General features: G+C 38.8%; 1 protein-coding gene across 32 annotated transcripts in view; it reads right to left on the bottom strand.

Moving 5' to 3' along the window:
* DLG2 (discs large MAGUK scaffold protein 2) overlaps positions 1 to 21,437 on the bottom strand; it is a 1,043,894-nt gene that overhangs the window by 16,731 nt on the left and 1,005,726 nt on the right. For 21 of the 32 annotated variants that reach the window (XM_048080922.2, XM_048080923.2, XM_048080918.2 and 18 more), the window contains 2 exons: positions 11,323 to 11,422; positions 7,334 to 7,375 (listed from right to left, as the gene is read on the bottom strand). In XM_048080922.2, coding sequence (XP_047936879.1) covers positions 7,334 to 7,375; positions 11,323 to 11,422 — 142 coding nt within the window. Of the gene's footprint in view, positions 1 to 7,333; positions 7,376 to 10,357; positions 10,404 to 11,322; positions 11,423 to 21,437 lie in introns of all 32 variants that reach the window. The other 11 variants (XM_048080924.2, XM_048080933.2, XM_048080932.2 and 8 more) reach the window with 5 other exon arrangements.

Genomic DNA, 21,437 nt, shown 5'->3' on the forward strand with positions numbered 1-21,437 from the left:
TAGATGTCTACTTTGTGATGAGGGAAAAAGTCACGAGTGTATCTATCTGTCTCCTTTATCCCATAAAGGCATTTAAACAGCAAGGTCAGCTGCAGATATCTGCTTTTAAACAGATGATTCCCATGTGAGTGATGGTGACAAGGACTAAAGGAAAATTGCCAAGAACTCTGACACTGTTTAAAAATTTCTCTGTGGTCTAATATTTTGCTTCAGCAAAGACTTATAACCAGCACAAGTAAGCCAGCACAGATTTTACCTTCTGTTTTGCTCAGTCTCTGGAAGGCGTGTCCACATATTAAAGCTGTCACTGCATCCACACGATCAGTAAGGTACAGGCTATGGAGACAAACAAGCCTGGCATTTCACAGAAGTCTTGGCCAGACTGAAGGCAATGAAACAACTCCAGCCCACTCAAATTGTGTTGTAGCTTAAGTCAATGGAAAGGGTTGAAGCAAGCAAGGAGAAACTTTGAGGCTGACTGTGATGCACAGGGACTTACATCTTCCTGAGGAAAGGCTCTTCAGCACTGAGCTTCAGACTTACACAGGGTGTGAGCATGGTGGAAGTCTGCGCCATTTCCACTAATTCACTTTTCCAGAAAAAGGGCTCAGGAAGCTTAAGTTTCTATGTGAATAAAATCAAGCACTTTCAAGCACTGTCCAGACCAAATCCTGTAAGTCTTTAGGGACTGATATGCATGTTAACAATACCAGATGGTAGTCTTTAATGATCTCTTCTCAGTCAGTACTGCACAGTTTTGAAGTAGTCCATAAAGTATTAGGTATAATGAAGAGTTCTAGAGTCAATCAATAATCAGATTGCCATAACCTTGTGATGGCTTTGAGGTGTGACACAGCATGAAATTCAGCAGGACACAGGCTCTTATTTATCATTTGACTAAGCCTCATTTACCACCTACATTAATGGCTTAATTAGCACAGGTTTGCTGTATTGATCTGGAAAATTGTTGTGAAATTTAACAGACAAACCAAAGGGAAAAAAAAAAAACTGTCTGTAGGGCTTTGGCATAATCTCTTGTTCTTCAGTAAAATTCCATGAAGTCAAAAAGAGAAGAAAAGAAAGAAGATAAGGAAAGAGAGGAAATGAAAAGGAAGCTTTCTTTAATCTAATATACCATAAGTAAAATAACTGCAGGTCTTTCTCTTTTTCAGGTTTGCTATGGCTCCAGCTCCCTTTGTTCTTGGTTTGCCTGTTGGTGAGTTCTTATGCTCGGGAAGAGAAGAATAACCCGGAGTTTGTTATAACTTGTACCCTCTAAAAACTGAGCAGAGAAGTCTAGGAGGTCAGAAGAGTTTCATAAGGATTCATTTTTTCCCGTTAAAGGATCTTATGATGTTTCAGACAGTAACCCTGAAATGGATGTAAAGAGTTGTCTTTATTTTCCCTTTCTGGCTAGATGGCAGAGTCTGTGAAAGATTGGAAACTACAGTTTCAGTGTAGACCTGCGACATTTTAGGCATTTTTCACGCAACACATAAAAAGGCACCATTTTCTACTGCCTTGCCAGAGCATCCAGTACTTTCACAGTGCTGGTGTAACTGCACCCAGTGTGTGTGTAACAGGGCAGGAAAGCTGCCAGGTGCAGCCACTATGTAACCAAATGCTCATCCTCATCATGTATCTTATGTGGTGGGAATCCATGATTTTTGGCATCCTATTAATGGTAGTGAATGAAAAAATCCGTAAAGATATCTAGGGCAGTAAATAATAAAAAAAAAATAAAAAATAAAAAATAAAAAAATGAGTAGTGCTTCTGAAGACAGCTAAAATATAAATCAAAAAAATCTTGTTTTCTTTCATCTGCACAGTCTGTATTGGAAAGTCAATCTCATAAACTCTTTTTGACTCCCAATCCCTTCCCTGGACCTCTATTTACCTAAGTAAATGTACGGCCTTTCCAGATACGTTGATAGCTATGAAAGACTGGAAATCTAATGTATAAAAATATCATCAGAAGTCTGAGAATGAATTTATGACTGAAAAGTGGTCTATCAGCACTATGTATTTAAGATCAATATAGCTTGTGAAGCCATACAATGAAACTTCAATACTTGTACAAATTTAAGTATGTCTGAATAATATACAAGCCCATGGGGAAAGAAATAGCAAATGCAAGTGCTCTAATTAATCAGTGGCCTAACATAGTAATCAGGACTCCTTTAAACCTTGTTCTGAGTCTTCAAATCTCATGACAAGAATGAATTGCTGAGCAAGTACAGAGGGTAAAAATTTTTGTTTCCAACTTTTTCTTATTTTTAACTTTTAGTCATCTATTGCCTCTCTAAGTAATTGGTGCAATCACAACCAATTATGCAATTAGGCTAAATAGATGTGGTAATGCTTGTGTAATTTTGATGACAGCTGTAAAAACCTTTACTGAACTATGCATGAAAGCATTATCACACATATGCGGTGGAGAGACTTAAAATTCATAGCCTTTATGAAAATAATGTCTTGAAAAATAAAAACTGATGAGTCCACAGTAAAAAATATGTTTTTACAAGCTTGATTTGAAATGGAAAATTAGAACATTTTAAGTTATACAGTTGAGAATATGCTGTCAATCATTGTTTAATTAGCCGGTTTGGGAATAAGTCAAAGTTGGCTTCATTTATACTTAAGAAGGAAAACTTTCTGGTAGACCAGGCTTTCATATGCAACTCTGCAAACCTGATTTTTCTGCGGATAGCAGGTGCAAATCAACTAACTTGGTTATAGTCCTCATATTAACATGACCCATGTGATACAGTAGCAGCTGTGTGGCAGCTTAGCCCCTTTTAGATCAGGCCAGAATTAGTTCCTGGCTCAAAAATGCTTTTTAATCTTTCAGAAAGGGCCAAGTTCTGCTATCAAGTATGTTTGTGGTTCCCCCTAAAGTTGGTGGGTCTGAAGGTTATCTGTTGAGATAAAGAAGATTATCTACTGGGATTTGGAGAGGCTGCCATCTCCCCTCCTTGCAAGACAAGCACAATGGTGACCGCTGCTCAGCTCCTGTGGAGTCAAGAGGGAGGCATGGACATGTTTAGGAAAACACTCAGCTGGTTTGTTTTAGCTATCTGCTTAAGGACAAAACAAATTGTTCTTTGAAAATCCTTCTGTGTCTCCATTGACCTCAGACTGAATCTAGTGCAAGAAACTGAGAGGGTGATGGCTGTGTTTTAGGGACCCATACTGGTAAAGGGAATCCTACTGCTGATTCCAGTTCTTTTACTCATTTCAAATCCAGTGCTGAGAGCACTGACAGAAGAAATCAGGTTTACTATCTGCAACAGCCTTGTTCCTAAGGAGTGGTCCAAGGATTTTCTCTTGAGACCACATAAGAGATTTTTCAATTAAATTAATATTTTGAAATAGGAAATATATTATTTTATTTTTTAATCTCCAAACCCAAAACATGAGCAATGGAATACTTCAGCCGAATACTCAAATGTTGATCGGGATATTTACTCAATAAATAAGAATGCATCAGGATATGTCTCAGAAAAAGCCCAGTCAATTTGTAACCCATCTATTAATCACTGTACAGGACACAGCCTGGACAGCTCTCAGAAATGTTCAGCATCACTTTGTGTAGCTGTACCCCTGATTTGGAATGGTTCTAGGAATGATGAAGTAATAAATGTTTCAACACTAGCTACTTTTCACTAGATGCTCATCATGAAAAGCAAAAGTTAGAGAAACATGTTAAAGCAATTGCCAGAGACCCACTAGAGATAATGCAGAACACTTTACTTTGGACTCCAGATGGACTGTTTTTATAGGGACAAATATGAATGTCTGCAGGTGTACATGTGTCACCTGCAAGCCATTTCCTATCCACCCACTTTTCTTTGTACTAGCAAGGTGTGAATTGCTGTTATCCCCCAGTTCAGAAATCAATGGGAAGGCAACCCCTTGTTCTTCCTGATTGTTTCCTCATGAAACAGAAGAGAAAAATATAGGGCACTGTACTAGGGTCACAGCCCCATGCAAAACCATTGAGATCTACAGCAGTATTATATTTGCTTGACAAGAATTTTCACCTTCACCTTGAACTGTCAAATTCTCCTCAAAATAGCACTAAATCACACTGAAGAACAGCTTTGTAACATGTCTGCCCCAAAACGGAATTAAAATAAGCTTGGTTCTGTAGCAGCAGCTGAGGTTTGGCATTGTTTCCAGATACCCAGATGCAGAAAAGAAGAGCAGAAATAGCTGCATGTTGTCTTATTCCATCAGGAATGAGCTTTACGCTGAGCACCCATTATTTTCCTTTCGTAAAAGTAAATAAATTAGAAGGCAATGTTCACACACTAGTTCTGATAACTACTGGGAGGGGCATGGATAGGCTTCTACCATGCAGTGTCCTCTGTCAACTATCACACAAAGTTAGATCTGCAGTGAAATATGAAAACTGCTTCCATCATTCTTATCTCCATACCCTCACAGTTTGTCAGCTGCTCTCTGTGGCCACCCTTCTCTTGCTCTCCGTCTTCTGATTCTTCTGATTCTGTCTTCTTCCCCCTTGTCCTATCATTATCTGCCTGAGTAAAAAAGTCGCACTCCATCTTTTTTATAAGCCCCCTTTAAGTACTGAAAAGCTGCAATGAGGCCACCCTCGAGCCTTCTCTTCTTCAGGGTGAACATCCCCAGCTTTCTCAGCCTTCATAGGAGAGAGGATTTACTGCAATGAGTTGTGTGATGGGATGTACTGCTGACACAGAGTAGCCTGGAGATTCTGAGTAGCCAGATGGACTCAGGAGGGCTGTAAGTCCCTACAGGAGACATGTTCATATTCCATGGTCATGTACTAATTGAACACAGGGTCAGGCTAGAGTTGACATGCCATCGTGGCCATCTGAAACAGTCATTTCAAAAAGCTGGTGTCCAAAGTTGCTGGCTGCCTGAGGTCATGCCTTCAAATGTCATGTCAACACACACCAATGAATCATTAGCAAATGAAATTAGGCCCTTTGGGCAGCAGCTCCTGGATTTTAAAGCCACTTTTACTTGGCTTAACCTAAGACTGGCTTCCTCTGCTGCTAAATGTCATAGCTCTCCCCCAGGCAGAGAAGAAACTCCTCCCTGCATCTCCTCCAACAGGCAGCAGTTTTTGGACACACCAGTAATATCTGGCCAGCTCCAGCCAATATGCTGCTGGATACTGCTGGGGTGAGACAGGAGCTTGCCCAGATGGAAATCAACCTTGAAGGAGATGCCTACTGTGGGCAGTGCTTTTCCTTCCAAGCGTCTATGTCCCAGCTGACTACCCTAAGCATCTTCTATCTGCATTCAGCTCTGGGGTCCCCAGCACAGGAAGGACATGGAAGTATTAGAGCGAGTCCCGAGGAGGGCCACAAAGATGATCAAGGGGCTGGAGAACCTTTCCTATGAATACAAGCTGAGGGAGTTGGGCTTGTTTAGCCTGGAGAAGAGAAGGCTCTGGGGAGACCTTACAGCAGCCTTCCAGTATCTACAGGAAAGCTGGGGAGGGACTCTTTGTCAGGGGGTGCAGTGATAGGACAAGGCGGGTGGCTTTAAATTACAAGAGAGTAGGTTTAGATTAGATACAAGGAAGAAATTCTTCACTCAGAGGGTGGTGTGGCCCTGGCACAGGCTGCCCGGAGAAGCTGTGGACGCCCCATCCCTTGTGGTGTTCAAGGCCAGGCCAGATGGGGCTTTGGGCAACCTGGTCTAGTGGCAGGTGTCCCTGTCCATGGCAGGATGGTGGGAACGGGATGGGCTTTAAGGTCCCTTCCAACCCAAACCATTCTGTGATTCTATGACTCTATCCCTGTTCTTGCACCTCAGAACATACACTTTATTTCAAGCTATTGCACAGCCAACAAAGAACAGGCTACCTGTTACGATGCAGTTTGAGAAGTAGGTTTTGTGAACCTGTCCCATATGTTGATCTGTACTTGGGTGCCCATCTTAAGTCACTTGTTTGGGACAGTTCATCAGGCATGGGGTGTGTTTGGCCACCAGACTAGATTCTTATCTGGGCTTTTACATTCTCACTCTGAAATAAACACACTTGGAAGAGACTTCAGGAAGCTTTTGAAAATTTAAGCTATTGATTCTGTCATGATTGTAAAGTCAGTCTGGTGAAGGAGAATCTTCTATTTCAAACATACAGTCCTCCCTTCCTCCCCAGTAGAAGACAGAGAAAAGATAAAATGGTTCAGAATTGGTCCTCAGCAGTTCAAAAGTGCCTAATGTTATCTAGTGACTCTGGCAATTGCTTTCCAATAAAACCTTTGCAATACAAGAGAATGCAAACTAATTTACCATTTCTGAATTGCATAAGATTAGCTGTTTTACTGAAACAAACCAGTACTTATTAATAAAGCTTGACTGCTATGCACTCTACCAAGACTAGTAAGTACGAGGTATGATACCAATGATTACCTGAATGTATGCGGGTACTTAGCACAAGTGCTGAGTGACTGGTGGAAAACTTAAGCTAAGCAAATGGCTTGAGAGAATTAAACAGCTGTCTGATTTAGTAAGCAGTTTCTCTTTTCTCTCTTTAATTACCTTTTATTATATTTCCATTAACCTACTCCATTGATTTTTATTATTATTATTATTTTTTATTTTTTTTTACTTTTCAGCACTTCCAGATAAATATTTACTATGGTTAATTTTTTGAGTATTACTAATAATTACCTCCAATTTATAATCTATCTTTAGGTTATATGATCACATGTAGTCTGTAATCCTAATCAGATCACTTTGCAGGGTTGGGACCATCACTTACAGGGGATCAATGTCACTCAGCGGCAGTACTTAAGGGGTGAAGGTCTATCTTATCTTCTTTGAAGACTTCAATACATATTAGGAAACCTATCCTGCCAAAATGATAGGCTCAGAAGAGTTCTGGGGGCCATTTATTAGTTGCACATACAGGTATTCTGAAATGTGAGTAAAAATTGTGACCTTGTAAGGAGTATCTTTTGCAGTTTTGACTGCAGTTATGGAGCAATTTTACTCTTAAAAGGTCATCAAGAAACTGTCCTCCTGCCTACTGAAATAAACTTCCTGTTGCTATACCAAATAATCCTGATTTTCACAGACTACCCAAGGCCAGGTTTGGTTTTACATTCCAGAATACATCCCAAGTAGCAACCCCCCTCTCTTTTCTTATAAAGGTTGCCAGTTTTCTTTTATAGCTTTGTACTCAAATGTAGTTGTAAATTAGATTTTCAAGCCATTTGCTTCAACTTTTTTTTAACATTAAAAAAAAAAAGCAGGAAGAGAAACAAAATAAAAGAAACAAACAGAACAAGCAATGCAAAGTAAAAGGACTCTAATGAAAGCAGTAACTTACTGTAGCTACTTTCACTATCGCTGGCATTAGAAGAAACATGTTCTGCAAGAACAGTACAGCAAATTAAAGAACATAACCAAGCACCATAGAGCCGCAGAAACTCAAAAGAACTGCCACAGTCATGCAAAGGTAGTTGTGCAGAGAGGAAATAAAAACTATACAGTGACATCACCTGAAAATCTTAGATAATTTACACAGTTAAAATGAAAGCTTTCTCTCTAGTGGAATTTCAGAAAGAGACTGTGTGTTATCTAGTGATATGCATCATGGCAAAGCCATGTCATTTCTTGATGAGACAGTGATATCTCTTATAACTTAATTTCAAAGTACGGTATGATCCAGTCACATCTCACTGGATGACTCAGCTAATTTCATGAAACCTCAGTGCCTGTTCATATTATTCTTCTAAACCTAGAGATCTGTCTCCAGCATTCATCACTTTGCACTATCCCAAGGGGTTAACAAAGTGATATGAAAGTGGTTTTGGTGTCCAATACTGCAACTGTCTATCTTAACCTGTCGCAAACTAAAAAAAAAAAAAAAAAAAAAAAAAAAAAAAAAGGAAGATTTTTTTTTTTTTCTTCAGACAGCCTCAGGGTTTTATACTTAGCTAAAGTATAAAAATCTTTACCAGACCATGGGTGAATAGGGACATAAGAATTATCACAGTGGGATATACTAGTGATTTGATAAGTCTGGTGTCCTTTTTCTATTATTACATTATTTAAAGAAAGGTGCAGTCTATAGCATATGAAGTGGTTGTTCCCAGTGGTTACTCAGTCAGCAGGCTGATTATCATCAGTCAGATCATGCTTTATGGTCTCCAGGAGGTCTGCAGAATCACATTAAACAGTGGTTTTAATAGCACCTCTGATAGAAATGCTGATAACTTTGCAGATGAACCATCATTTGACAGTTGAAAAGTTTTCAAGTTGAAAGGGCATTTAGAAATGAATGCTATAATGGCTATATAGTGGGGAGCTGCCCTGGGTTAATAAGAATGAGACACGGGTGGTTAAATGGTCAATGGGTACAAATAAGTCACCTCCTGACAAACACCAGGAGCCAAAATTAATCCAGTATTTGGAATTTATCCACTGGGTAGATTAGCCTGTGGGTGACCCACAGCCTTCAACTGCCTCTAAATGTTCCCAGTGAAAGATGGTAACCCATAAAAGTCAAGAATCCACTGGGGTGAACCCAAAGTAGACCACACATGGAGAATGAGCATAGAAACTGTGCCAAGACCATCCCTTCTCTGCAAGCCGCTGCGATCCCCCACATAAATATCTAATGGCTGGGGTTCATAGCATGGGACTGACAGAGCCTGAGGAGCAGATGAAACGAGAATGGATGATATCTGATAAAAGTAATAATTGAAAACTTTGGTCTTTGTCTTACCAAGAAGCTTCAAAACATTAGACTCACATTTTAAACAAAACCATGTATTGACTTTTGGACATTTCATAGCAAATTAACAGGGACTGCCTCAAACCATTACGCTATACAGGGCCCTGAAAATTTTTATTAAACACGAACAAATATCCTTCCTAGTAATAACTGTCATTAAAAAGTATATCTTAGTTTAATATCAGTGAAAATTGGATGGGGCTAGAATGTCTAGAGGCATGTCAGTAATTGAAAGGTAGGTGTAATATTAATAGAGAAAGTAGAGCCTATATAATACCTCTGTGCTACTTTTCCCCTAGCAATTTGCAGAATTTAGTTATGTCCTTTCAGGTGTCTGGATGTTATGAAGATTCATCTTTCTAAGGACCCAGATATTCAGGCGGGTTTAGCAAATCAGAAATATTCTACTTCTTTTTAGGCAGGGAAGGTTCTCTCTTTGTTCCTAGTGAACTACTATAGCACTTTCCTTGAAGAAACAGAATGGTTAAAATTCAGGTGTCAGCGACATTTGCTGTCTATCACTGAGAAAATTGGTCTTGTAGAACTGTTCTTCATACAAGAGAAGAAGCTTTCATCTTTAAATGGTGATATACTTCATGGCTTAAACAGAAACCATTAAAATGTTCCATAAAAAAATCAACCATGAACTGAATAATCTGTAAAACTGTGTGCATGGATGCGCATTCCTGTAATTAAAAAGCAAATACAAAACAGTAGGTGATGCAGTGTCAACATTCACATACATTTTGCTTCAATTACTTGGCACTTAAGAAAAAGAATAAGAACTGAAGGAAGAAGCAGCCAAACATATGCAAGTGCCATTTTGTTTAAATTATTTAGGTCTGGATACAGCATGTAATGTAGCTATTTATATAGAAATCAGCTGCAAATATTTCACTCTGTAATATTTTTCTGGTCTAACTTTCAAGGAAGCAAAATTGTTTCTTAACAATTATCTGACATGTTACACATTCTGCAATGCCAAGTCTTGAGACAGGATTACTGCATCAGAAAAAGAAATTGATTAGGGTTGCATGACAGAGAATAGGTTGCTAATGGTGAAATGGGTCCAAAATTAGCTTTGGAGAAGGCATGGTCTTCTCTAGCCTGCAAATGACTTCTTCCATTAATAACAAATGCTAATCTAAAATCCAGCAAAGTAACAAACACTCCCATGCAAGAAGCTGAAAATGCAGAAGCAACAGCATAAAATAATTTTCTATTGATCTCCTCAGGATGTGATCAAGTTAAAATGTTTAGCTTTCCCTTTGGATGGAGAGGGAGGGATTGTTGCTGAGAAGTACATTTTAGGCAGCAAAACAAGTTCTAGGTATGCTACTTTACGGAACTGCCAAGATGAGAACAATAACATACTGTCAGAAACAAAAGGTGTTACTACAAAAGAAGTTAAAGTGTCTGCTTGATACACCGTATGTTATTTAATATTGTCATGCAGAACAAAACAATTGAAACATTTTTTAAGCATTCACAGCTGGGTAACAAATAAAACTCTATCTTTTGCATGCTAGGAGTGGAGGGTCCTCAGAGAAGGAACAGAAGCCAAAACAAAACAAAACAAAAAAAGATTTACAGTGACCATTCCTGGGAACTTACTCAGAGTCTTTGTTCCATAACCGTCGTCACCTAATCCGGGGATGTCCTGCACGGAAGTCCCCAGAGAGAGCAATGAGAAAGGAAGAACAGCCGCAGAAGAGGAAGGAAGAAGTCAGTGGAATTGAAATGGATACTACCATGACTGACCATGTTGATTGAGCAATCTGGATCCCTGCTTTTTCTTTCTGAAACAACGTTAAGCCCATATTCTATGGGAATGCAACCAATGAAAGAGGCAGTGACCATTACACGTGTCTTTTTTAGCTGTGACGAGGAAGGAACAACCCAATAAACTCCCAGAAAAAATCCTCGCTAGAAAAAAATAGAAGGAGAGAATTATTAAGAAAAAAAGTGAATTCTCTAGGCTTGGAACCAGCATAGATTTTTAATAATGCTGGTTCTCTACACATACAATTTAAGCAAGCAGTAAGTGCCTGGGGACATACACATTCCAAGATCCAATTTACTTCTTTAAGTTATTAGTGCAGATGCTTCATTTAGTTTTTAAACTTTCGGTGAAGCTGTCCATGGCAATCAACTTGGAGAATGTCAGAGGCACAATAGAGATTCGAGCAGAACTTTTAAAAAGTAACAGTTTAGTTCAGTATTCTAAAAGAAATCACATTTGCATAATTTTGAGCCAGTTCTGATCTGGAAATATTTAATCAGAGCCAAGTTTGGGTTTTCACAGGTGCCACAATGATTTTAAAAAAGCCACATATTTTTAAGAAAGCGAAGAAATATTATTCCAAATGTTAAGGTCACTGTTTCATTCTTCTGAAAATTATTTTTCCGAGGAAGGAAGGACCAGCTGGATCCAAATTGCAGTCACACATTGGTCACAGTAGTAATACCTCGCCTGCCTGCCTACAACATGTATTTTCCTAGATGTGTGGGATACTGGTATCATGCGTGTCACCCATTTTTTGTGCTGCATGTGACATCGTCTCCAAGAGATTACTTACGTTCTGGATCACTTGTTTCCTGCTCACTCTGCTCCTTGCTCTTGTAGAATGGGAATTTTCGTGAAAAGATGAAGTTCTTTTTACGCTTGTCATTGAATGACTGTGAAGGAGAAAAGGCATGGGGCAAAAACAGGGACGTCTAATTGTTGTCACACTCATGCTGACAAAACAACTAGTTTGTAAAAGTGGAGAGAACTGTAGTGACTCAAATCAGTCCAAACCAAGCGGATGGGAAGAATCACTAGTGGTGAATGGTTGCGGTGAGGCCTGCAGGTTGAAGGCAAAGCCCCTGGAGACTGGATCGACTTAATTACAGAGTCTCAAATGACAAACTTCAGCTCCTTATTTGAAAGGTATTGTGTTTGACTTGCTCACATAAAGGGCTACAGATGGCTTAGCATGCTTTGAGATCAAGGCACTCATCTTTAATCATAGCAGACTGTGCACAGAATTAATGAACTGGCTGAAAAAGAATAGGCTGCAAAGAGGAAAGACGAAGTATGATTTTCTTCTAGCAGGTGTGTGAATGCAGCTCTGTGACCATTACATTCATATATGATTTCATAGTGCTTTATTTGTTCTCTTAGTTGGCAACTTCTTAAGTGTGTTTTAACGCCTTTTTTTTTTTTTTTTTGGCAAACATTTTAAAAAAATCACTTTGTTTTCTGTTTTATGTATATATTTACTCATTAGGTTCCTCTAGATATGCTTTTAGTTTTATGTGATTTAGAGCTGGGATTCTGCTGATAAGCATTATTACATTGCATATTGAGCAACACATATCACTTTATTTCTTCAAATAGGGAATTAATATGGAGGAAAATGTCCTTTTACATGACAAAAAGTTTGGCTTAACAGACAGTTGCAAGGGTTTATGGCACATTATGATATAAAAGTAGTATATAACTACTTGGAACTCCTATTTCAGATACTAAATGAGGAGTTAAGGTCCTTGTGTAGTCAGCTGACAGAAGCTGGCATTTCCAGAGGGAACCTATACTGAGCTATAGATAGTGCTTAACTGAAGTGATCTGTGTTGTCTGTCAGACAATGTCCTGTGCTGTTTCCCATACAGAATATAAGCAAAGCTCAGACTCATGTTCTTGCATGTATCACCTCCAAGAGAGCAGAGACCTTCTCAGCTCATTTAAAGAAACGATCTCATGTGTTTGGGATTGCTTGAACAAAAACATAATCAGTATTTGTCTCCAGATCTGAAATGGAACAGATTTAGGGTTTCATATTTTTTTCTTCTTATTATTTTATGTTATTTTATTTTATTACATTTTGGAAGGACAACATAAAATGTAGTTTAAAACGTGTATTTTTTTAAAAGATGTAAAGGTAGGTAATCAAAAACGCTGTTAAAATTGTTGTCTACTTGTGTCACGAAAGTTTCATGCCACTTTTACATTTCAAGCATATTTAAAGTTCCGTAACTGAAAACAAAGGAAAAAAAATGCACATGTAGAATAAATGATCAATGAAAATCTCTGAGTATGTAAACATTCAATGTGAAATTAATGTGGAGGTCATGCACAAATAATCCAGACAGCATGCAATTTCAAAACAAAGCAAATATGAAAGAAAGCCAGAGGTAAAAAATGTGTATGTAGGATTAAACCAATCTGTGGATGAAAAGAGGACTGACATGCACATTATATCACTTTAATGACCTAAGGATATAATTAAATTAAAATGTGTTTTCTGTGATAGTTTCTTTTATTTTTCCAAAGAAAGGAATGTAGCATGTTAACATTTCCCAAGTTGTGAAAATGATGTTTGTCATGATTCATCTCAATTTGATATAGTAATACTATAGGCATTGCACTTAAAAAGGAAAAAAAAAATAGATATATACACACTATAGCACCTCAAAAACAAAACAAAATAAAACAAAACAAAAAGTTTGTTTTTTTTAAGTGACAATCACTTCATTATCAAATGCCATTTCACTTTCGAATTAAATAGAATGTTATCAAATGGATATATAAATATGCTGTTTCACAAAGATTCTATGATAAATAACCACTTATAAATATTAGCTTTCAAATTTTTCCCCAACAGTCTATAGCAAAAACTTCAGAAATCCATTTGCATTGGAAGAACATATATATATATATATATATTTTCAAGATTATGCATGATCTAACAGAATATTCCAGGTTAGACAATTGTACTATGTTGTTATATAAACTTTTTCTCCTTTTGCAATTTCAAATATTGGATTGCTTGTTAAATGAGATATTGTTCCTTCAATTTGGATAATCAAAATCTGGCAATTCATAGCAGGAGACTATTATGTCCAAATGTGCTGATATCCACACCAAAAAACCTTTTTCTTAAAATAATGCTGACTCGGTTTATTAATATCCACATGCAAATGTTTATGTATGTGTCAATACTTCTATAAATTAATCAATGTGTATATTCATGTTATTTACCACAAACACTACCACAGTGTAGTCATATACATTATATTTAAAATAATAATAATTAAATAAATGTAAAATATTATAAAAGAGTAACCTGTGTCTGGTAATGCAAATAATTAATTAATTATTAAAATAATTAATCTTTACTTTTAACTGAATAGGCTTACTGAGCATTTATTTAATTGCACATAAAGTGCATGATTTTTGCAAGAAACCTAAACCAGAAGCCTGGATTTTGTTTCTGTATCCAACATAAATGTGATTAAAATCAGGTTGGCAGTCTCCACTTCAAGGATATGAAATCCTGCAGACACCCAGCAACATGGTTCTTACAGATACCATGATATATATTTGTAAAGTACAGAGATATGGGGGGTGGCAAAGAGATGATAGGGAGACATACAGAATAAAACCAAGGTTTTATCAAACACACTGTGTTAAATCTAGATTTTGTTTTGTTGAGGGAAGAATAGAGATCAGCAGTGGATACATATTTTCTTTTTTAGGAAGATGCTTGTGAGGAATGGTGGTTAAACTATAAAAATGAGATGTATATTTTTGAGAGGTTTTACTTCTGTAAAATGGAAACTTTGAGACCGAATAACATTTTCTGGAGACAGCTTTCACAGGGTCTCCTTACGTTGCCGAAGAGCTGTGAAATGGCAAGAAGATGACTGAGAGAGGTATTTGCCTGCATCTCTCAGCCTGATGTAGAAGTTGCATGCAACTGGAATTGAAATTGTGATATCAAGCTTAGGCTTGATCCAACAGTATTTATGCAGGCAGAGTTTCTGAAAGTCAGTGAAAAAGTGCCTGAAAATGGATTCCTGTGCAAGTTGCAATGTCTTTGCGTAAACATTGTAAAATTCTGTAGTGGCAAATAACTTGGGTATTTCAGGCACAGGTTTTTTTCAGGCACTGTACGATAGACAGCTTTTATAACTCACTGCCATGAGTTCACACAGCCTACCACTAACCAAGGAACTGGCATTAGCAAGCACTTTGTATAGACAGGTGCCTACAATATAAAAGCAGATGAAATTTTCAAGTGCTGTTTGACAACTGAACAGGCAGGTCATTCTGCACAACACTAACTATGATGAAAAAATATTTTTTTAACAGAAAAAAAAAGGGGGGGGGGGGGGGCTTGGGAAGCTTTCACCAACCGCCTGGCTTGAATTCTTATTTTGACATTACTTAGCTATAAGCCTGTGTTTTGAAGAATCCAGAAGAAAATTGTGATCTGCATTCTTGCTTGACCAAATATCCCCAGATGGCCTCAGTTTTGTACATGTGGCTTACAAATACAGCTTTCCTCAGTTGTGACAGACATTAAGACACTGTGTGTTTTTTGTTCTTAAGAACTCCCCTTGGTATTTTTTTGTGTGTGTGTGTGTGAACAATATTTTTGTATTCCAAATGCTTTTCTCTAGATGCAGCAGCCTTACAAATGTTACTCATCAGCTATTAGGATAGTGTGTTTTAAAGGAAATTTTCATGTAAAGTTGAACAAACAATCCAATTTCAGAATTTGCTCTGTAGTGGTAAACATCACAAAGAATAGTGCATCAGTAATTTGATGGGTGTACCATGCTGCAATTGTCAACCATTACATTGTTTATTTGAGCTCCCTCCCTATATTTTTCCCAGTACAGCTGATCCAGCCTGTACTGCATTTAGTGCAGACGTGCTCTTGATAGAGGTTGTCCTCTTTATGTTTTTCAGGAGAGTGCAATATATTGGAAAAATATTTCTTCTAATGTTCTAAAAGCTCTAAAAGCAGTTATCTAGTCTAAAAGCCATTGAAATATACCGGGAATGCTTTATTTTGGTATTTCATTCAACCAATGCTAACCCTCACTCCTGAGCCGGGAGTCATTCCTTACTGAATTTTTGCATCATGATCTGTTTTGATAACTTTGGGACTTTGGGGAACTTTGTGACAGAAGAAGCTCAGATGAAGATATCTCTACTTGCTTAGCTTTTCTTAGAAGCTGCAGGAAGAGTTAGATCTTGGAAATTTGAAATGAAAAAGTACAAGCCTGATTAAAAACTCCATGCTGCCTAGCTTTAAATGGCAAGGGTAGTACTGTTTAATATTCATAAATATGAAATTTTACTAATCTTTCTTAACACTGATTTAATGCCACTTGTCAGTCAGCAACTCAATTTTAATTCCTAACAAAACAAAGGTTGAAAACAACACCAACTACCAGGGGAAGAAAAAGACTAATGGGCTTTCAAGAAAGCATGTAAAAACAGTATTTCCAATTCTGCAAACATGTTTTTAACTTCGTGCAAGGTTCGAATTGCATTCAGAAGGGAGTACTCATCTGCTAATTTATATTGCATCGGTGTTGGCAGGATTGAAATGCCAATGTACAAAGCCTGAGTATGTGGCAGGCAAGGTCATGTGCAAGTACTTGAAGGTTGTACACAAAGAGGGGGCAAAGGATTTGTTCAAGCAGCAACACTGAAATTAATAGTGTGAAAATAAGAAAGGGCAAAGCTCCTTGACAGTAAAATCAATTTGGGTATAGAATAATCTGCCCCAAGGGAAGCAGAAAAGCCGAGATCATTTTTCACATTTAAAAACAAATCTACCAGTCTTAAGTACTACAGGGAATAACACCGCAGTGCTGGGGGAGAAAGAGAAAGGGGGGTGATGGGACAAGAGCCAAACAGTGAGCCTCTGCCAGCTCACACGCCTGTGCTTCTCGAGGAGCTGCTCACAGCCCAACACCATGGAGCTGTACCAGAGCCCACATGGGCTTTCACACAGCCTGGCTCACAGGCAGGGTAAAGGTCTCTTCCTCTCCCTTCTCAAGGCTGTCTCTGGAGCTAGAAAGTTGTTTGATGTTTGGCAGTGTTGTCCCCATTCTTCTCTCTCTCTTTTTTTTTTTTTTTTTTAATTTACTTCCCAAAGTAACTTTCCCTCTTAGAGCTGATGCACTACATCAGCTATAGATCCTGCTGATAAACCTTTGTGCACGTCAACCTGTTTCAGCACCTTTCGTGCAACAGCAGTGATGATGAGAGAGTCTCAGAGATCAACAATCATATTAGTATGGACTTGGCAGACCTTTGTGACCATCTGATTGCCTGCCCAGGCCCACAGCTTTCCACAGGGAACATTGCAGTACCTCTATCAACTTGATCTTCACTCCTCAGTTTTGACCAGATACTTTCTCAAATCTTTTTCTTAACTCTGATTGCCAGTTAACTGCTGGTGCTTCCTCACATTTGCAAATGAAACCAAGGATTTTGGTCACCCCTATGCAATCTTTTGAGTTAATTCACTACTAAATAAAGCTGGAGAAGATGTTAGTTAGCTAATACGATATAAACAACACAAAACTTGCTCCTTTATCACTATTCTTTGTAATTTATCATTTATTACTATGGGTATAAACTACTATATAAAATGCCCCTTTGCATAAACAATGGGCTACATAAGGACCTTTGTTACACTTCTTTTGTAAAGTAGTAGTGGAGAAGGATTTATAATACCTACATGCCTTCAGACCGTTCACTGGAAGCTAATCAGAGCAGACTTACTTTGCAACTGCCCTTTTGAGTTAAAATGAGGTAGGTGACTGGGATAGCAGACTGAATGATGGCAAAGATCTCACTCAGGAGACAGTCAATCATATCAGGTTCATTGCTTTCATTTAAAATGTTTATGTGTTTGAGCTTTACAGCTAGAAAACATAAGAAATCAAGTGAGAGGCAAGCAAAACCAAAGTCACTGTAAGAGACTGGTACAAGGTTTGTGCAGGGGGTGCATCTCCCACATCTTCCAGTAACGCACATCATACTGCCAGTCTCACAGAGGCAATATCAGATTAAATGGACTTTGGATTTGACCCTGTTTGGCAGTTCCTGTGTTCCTATAACCTTCCAAACATGGCCTGTGAGTCACAAAGTCAATCACCACTAAACGGCTTGAATTTGAGTGAGCCAGAAATAAAGATGTGAAATACAGAGACTGTAACATCTTAGTGAGTATTAACGCTTAATGCCACTCTTCTAGAGCTCTGTGTGAACATTTTTCTGTTTCTAATTCTTTGAATCTATTGCCAACACTATACATTTTTATTTTCAGCCACTGGAATGCAGTTCCTGAGGTGCTTTTCAAAAGAATAGCCAAACAACTATGAAATTACCTATACATACATGCAGATCTCCTACCATTTGATTCAGGGCATTAGACAACAAGCTATAAAAATAGCACACATATGAAGTTAAACTCAGCACAAATTTCTGCTGGAACAGCTTAGAAGAAAAGCAATTAACTCACAGCTGTAAACTTAGGTATTCTATCTGTGCTAGCAAATTTTCACCCTCTTGTATTTAATCTGTGACCAATTTAAACTTTTTAACCCTTACGTCAGCAACTCTCCAACTTTCCTCTTACCTAAGCAGGATGGCACAGTCTTATAATGGCACAGAAACACTCATTGATATTCTTGTTCCTAACATTGTGGCCACCTAAGAAGCAGTGTTATCTCATAAATAAACTTCACACAGTTATCAGGTTGAAAATCTATGAGATTCGTGTATTTTAATTGCTTGTTAACTGCAGAAATGACTCCACTAGTATTTCTTTGACTGATAAGCTGCCAACAAGCAGCAATATTTTTGACCATCAGGATGTAGTTCAACCCCCAAACCTTTATTCTCACATTTGAAACTCTATTCCATTAGGCTTACAAATTTCAGACATTTATAGTCTGTATTTCTCAATGAAATGCAAATTTTTTTTTTTTTATTTGAAAGAAAATTTCCACTGGGTTTTAAAAGAAAGCTATGAGAACATATTTCTTCATTTCAGGTGCGTAAAAGCCTCAAATTTGACCTGACAGTGTTTTCCACAGTTCCTAGAACTGTTTCATCACTTTAAAGAAAAAAAAGGTTCCTTAAGGCATGCCAGTTCCCTGCTACAATCAACAATGCTACAGAGGCATAAATCAAAACTGAGGACTCACTTGTTTTCCTTTACTTCCGTTTGTGACCAGGACACAACAGGCATTATTATTAAATTAATGTAAGTCTTTGTAGAGTGCCTCAGGATACCCTGGAGCAACAAGACACTATACAGTTAAATTTTCCTGGCTATGTGTTGTTTTATCAACTGAATTTCATTTGATTGCTTCAGCACATGTGTGAACTAGATGCTGATGACAGCAGTATTTCCAATGTCCCTTGCAGAAATGCTGAACAAAATGTGTTTGGCTCAAGGGGAATGAACAGGGCAGCCCAATAATATGGGCTTAGGTCAAAACAGATGTGCCTGGCACCAGCTCAAGCTGTCATGAAATGTGAAGACAGGACTGTGGAGGAGGTGAAAATGTGTGGAAAGGCAGGTACAGATGGACAAATGAGCTCCATCTTTCCTCTGCCATGGGGAGGAGCATCCTTCTCCAAGATATGGGCTGCAGGAACAGTGCTGAGATCTAATTCTTTCATGACCCCCACTGGTACCCCATTTCTGAGGTTGTGCAGCCTCTGGCAGAACTTAAATACAACAAAGAGAAAACTGGAAGCAAGACAGCATCAGAACAACACAAAGAGCTTACTTCCTGCTTCTCTGCCCTGCGCTGGACAGCTTCACACCAAGTTTCTGAAGAGCAGCTTCAGATCTACTAATGCCTTGTGCCAATAAAAAGTCTTTGTGCAGAATATATCCCTGCTCAGCAATTTTCTTCTAATACTTTCCATCAGCCTTTTTTTGGCTCCTTATGAAGACCTACCTAGAGGTCTTATGGGTTGTAAGAGGAATTTTTGCATGAAACATGGTTTCACATGGATTTTTTATTCTTGTCATTCATTTCTATTTCGTCATAGAGGAAGCATTCTTGAATGCTTGCTGAAGAGTAACAACTAAAATTCAATATTGCAGAAACAATAGTTTTGTAAAAGATTTTATGTCAATTAGTAATGGTGATATAAAACCAGAAATTTTATGACATGACTGATTTCCAAGGTTTATTTTAAGAAGCAAACATGAAAATTTGTTCTTATTCTCTGGTTACAGCAAAGCAAATTTCAATCATTCTAAGACGGGGGAGTGTACAGTAAAATACTGATTCACAGCTCCTAAAAGAAATGACATGCAGAATGATTTTCTATAAAAAGCTCAGTTCTGAGTAGAAGGGGGTTTTCTTGTCTGTAGATTTTTCCACCTATAGCTCTACAATTAAAGAAGTTCAGGATCCTGCACTGTCTTTGCAGCAACAGCATAGTGTTTATCGACACCGCAGGAGCTATACGCTGGGCTGAGCAGGGAGCTTACCCCTATGTATTTCTAGATAGCTTCATCTAATGGACCTGAACGTACCCAAGCATTTATATTTTACCCTTGGAAAAGTGGTGCCAGAAGACTTTATGCAGACTATCTGTTATCACAGGACCACAGATTTGTAGGGGTTGGAAGGGACCTCGAGAGATCATCGGGTCCAACCCCCCTGCCAAAGCAGGTTCCTTAGAGCAGGCTGCCCAGGTAGGTGTCCAGACGGGCCTTGAATATCTCCAGAGAAGGACACTCCACAACCTCCCTGGGCAGCCTGTTTCAGTGCTCCGTCACCCTCACCGTGAAGAAGTCCTTTTGCATGTTGGTGCAGAACTTCCTGGGCTCTATCTTGTGGCCATCACCCCTTGTCCTATCCCCACAAACCACTGAAAAGAGGTTGGCCAAATCCCTCTGTCTGCCACACTTCAGGTATTTATAAATACTGATAAGATCCCCTCTCAGTCTTCTTTTCTCCAGGCTGAACAGACCGAGGTCTCAGCCTTTCCTCATAGGGAAGATGCTCCAGGCCCTGTATCATCTTTGTGGCCCTCTGCTGGACTCTTTCCAGGAGATCCCTGTCTTTTTTGTACCGGGGAGCCCAGAACTGGACACAGTACTCCAGGTGAGGCCTGACCAGGGCAGAGTAGAGGGGGAGGATCATCTCCCTTGACCTGCTGGCCACACTCCTTTTAATGCACGCCAGGATCCCATTGGCCTTCTTGGCCACGAAGGCACACTGCTGGCTCATGGTCAACCTGTCGTCCACCAGGACCCCCAGGTCCTTCTCCTCAGAGCTCCTCTCCAGCAGGTCGTCCCCCAGCCTGTACTGATACGTCCGGTTGTTCCTTCCCAGGTGCAGGACTCTACACTTGCTCTTATTAAAGCTTATTTGGTTTCTTCTTGCCCAAGTTATTAGTACCTCTTTTTTATTAGGTTATTATTATTATTTTTTTTTTCACTGCAACTACTAGTGCAAAGATCAGTCCAGAAGAAATGACTGAGACGGCTAGGTTAGCTCTGAAACTGCGTAGTCTGGATACGGCCCTGTGGTCCTTAACTTTAGATTATTATATCTGATCAAGATTAAATGGATAAAGCTGCCATGCCTTGTCCTTGTCATGCCACAGCCTCATGGAGAACTGAAGAGTGATAACTGTCTCACGGTGCATTATAATGGCTGCTCTGTGTTTTAGAAGGGGCACCCAGCTAAGGCTCACAGAAACAGGATTTATTGCATCTGACTTTGAACAGGTACACTATAGATGCCTGTGGCAAAGGCAGTGACCCCAGGCTCGCTTCAGGCAGTGATTGACCACATCTCTTTCAGGCAGCAGAGATAGGCTGGGGTTCTGGACCATGAAGAAAGAAAGAGTTATTTATTATGGTAT

The sequence above is a fragment of the Anser cygnoides genome, chromosome 1 (assembly GCF_040182565.1).
Source record: "Anser cygnoides isolate HZ-2024a breed goose chromosome 1, Taihu_goose_T2T_genome, whole genome shotgun sequence".
Taxonomy (NCBI): Eukaryota; Metazoa; Chordata; class Aves; order Anseriformes; family Anatidae; genus Anser; species Anser cygnoides.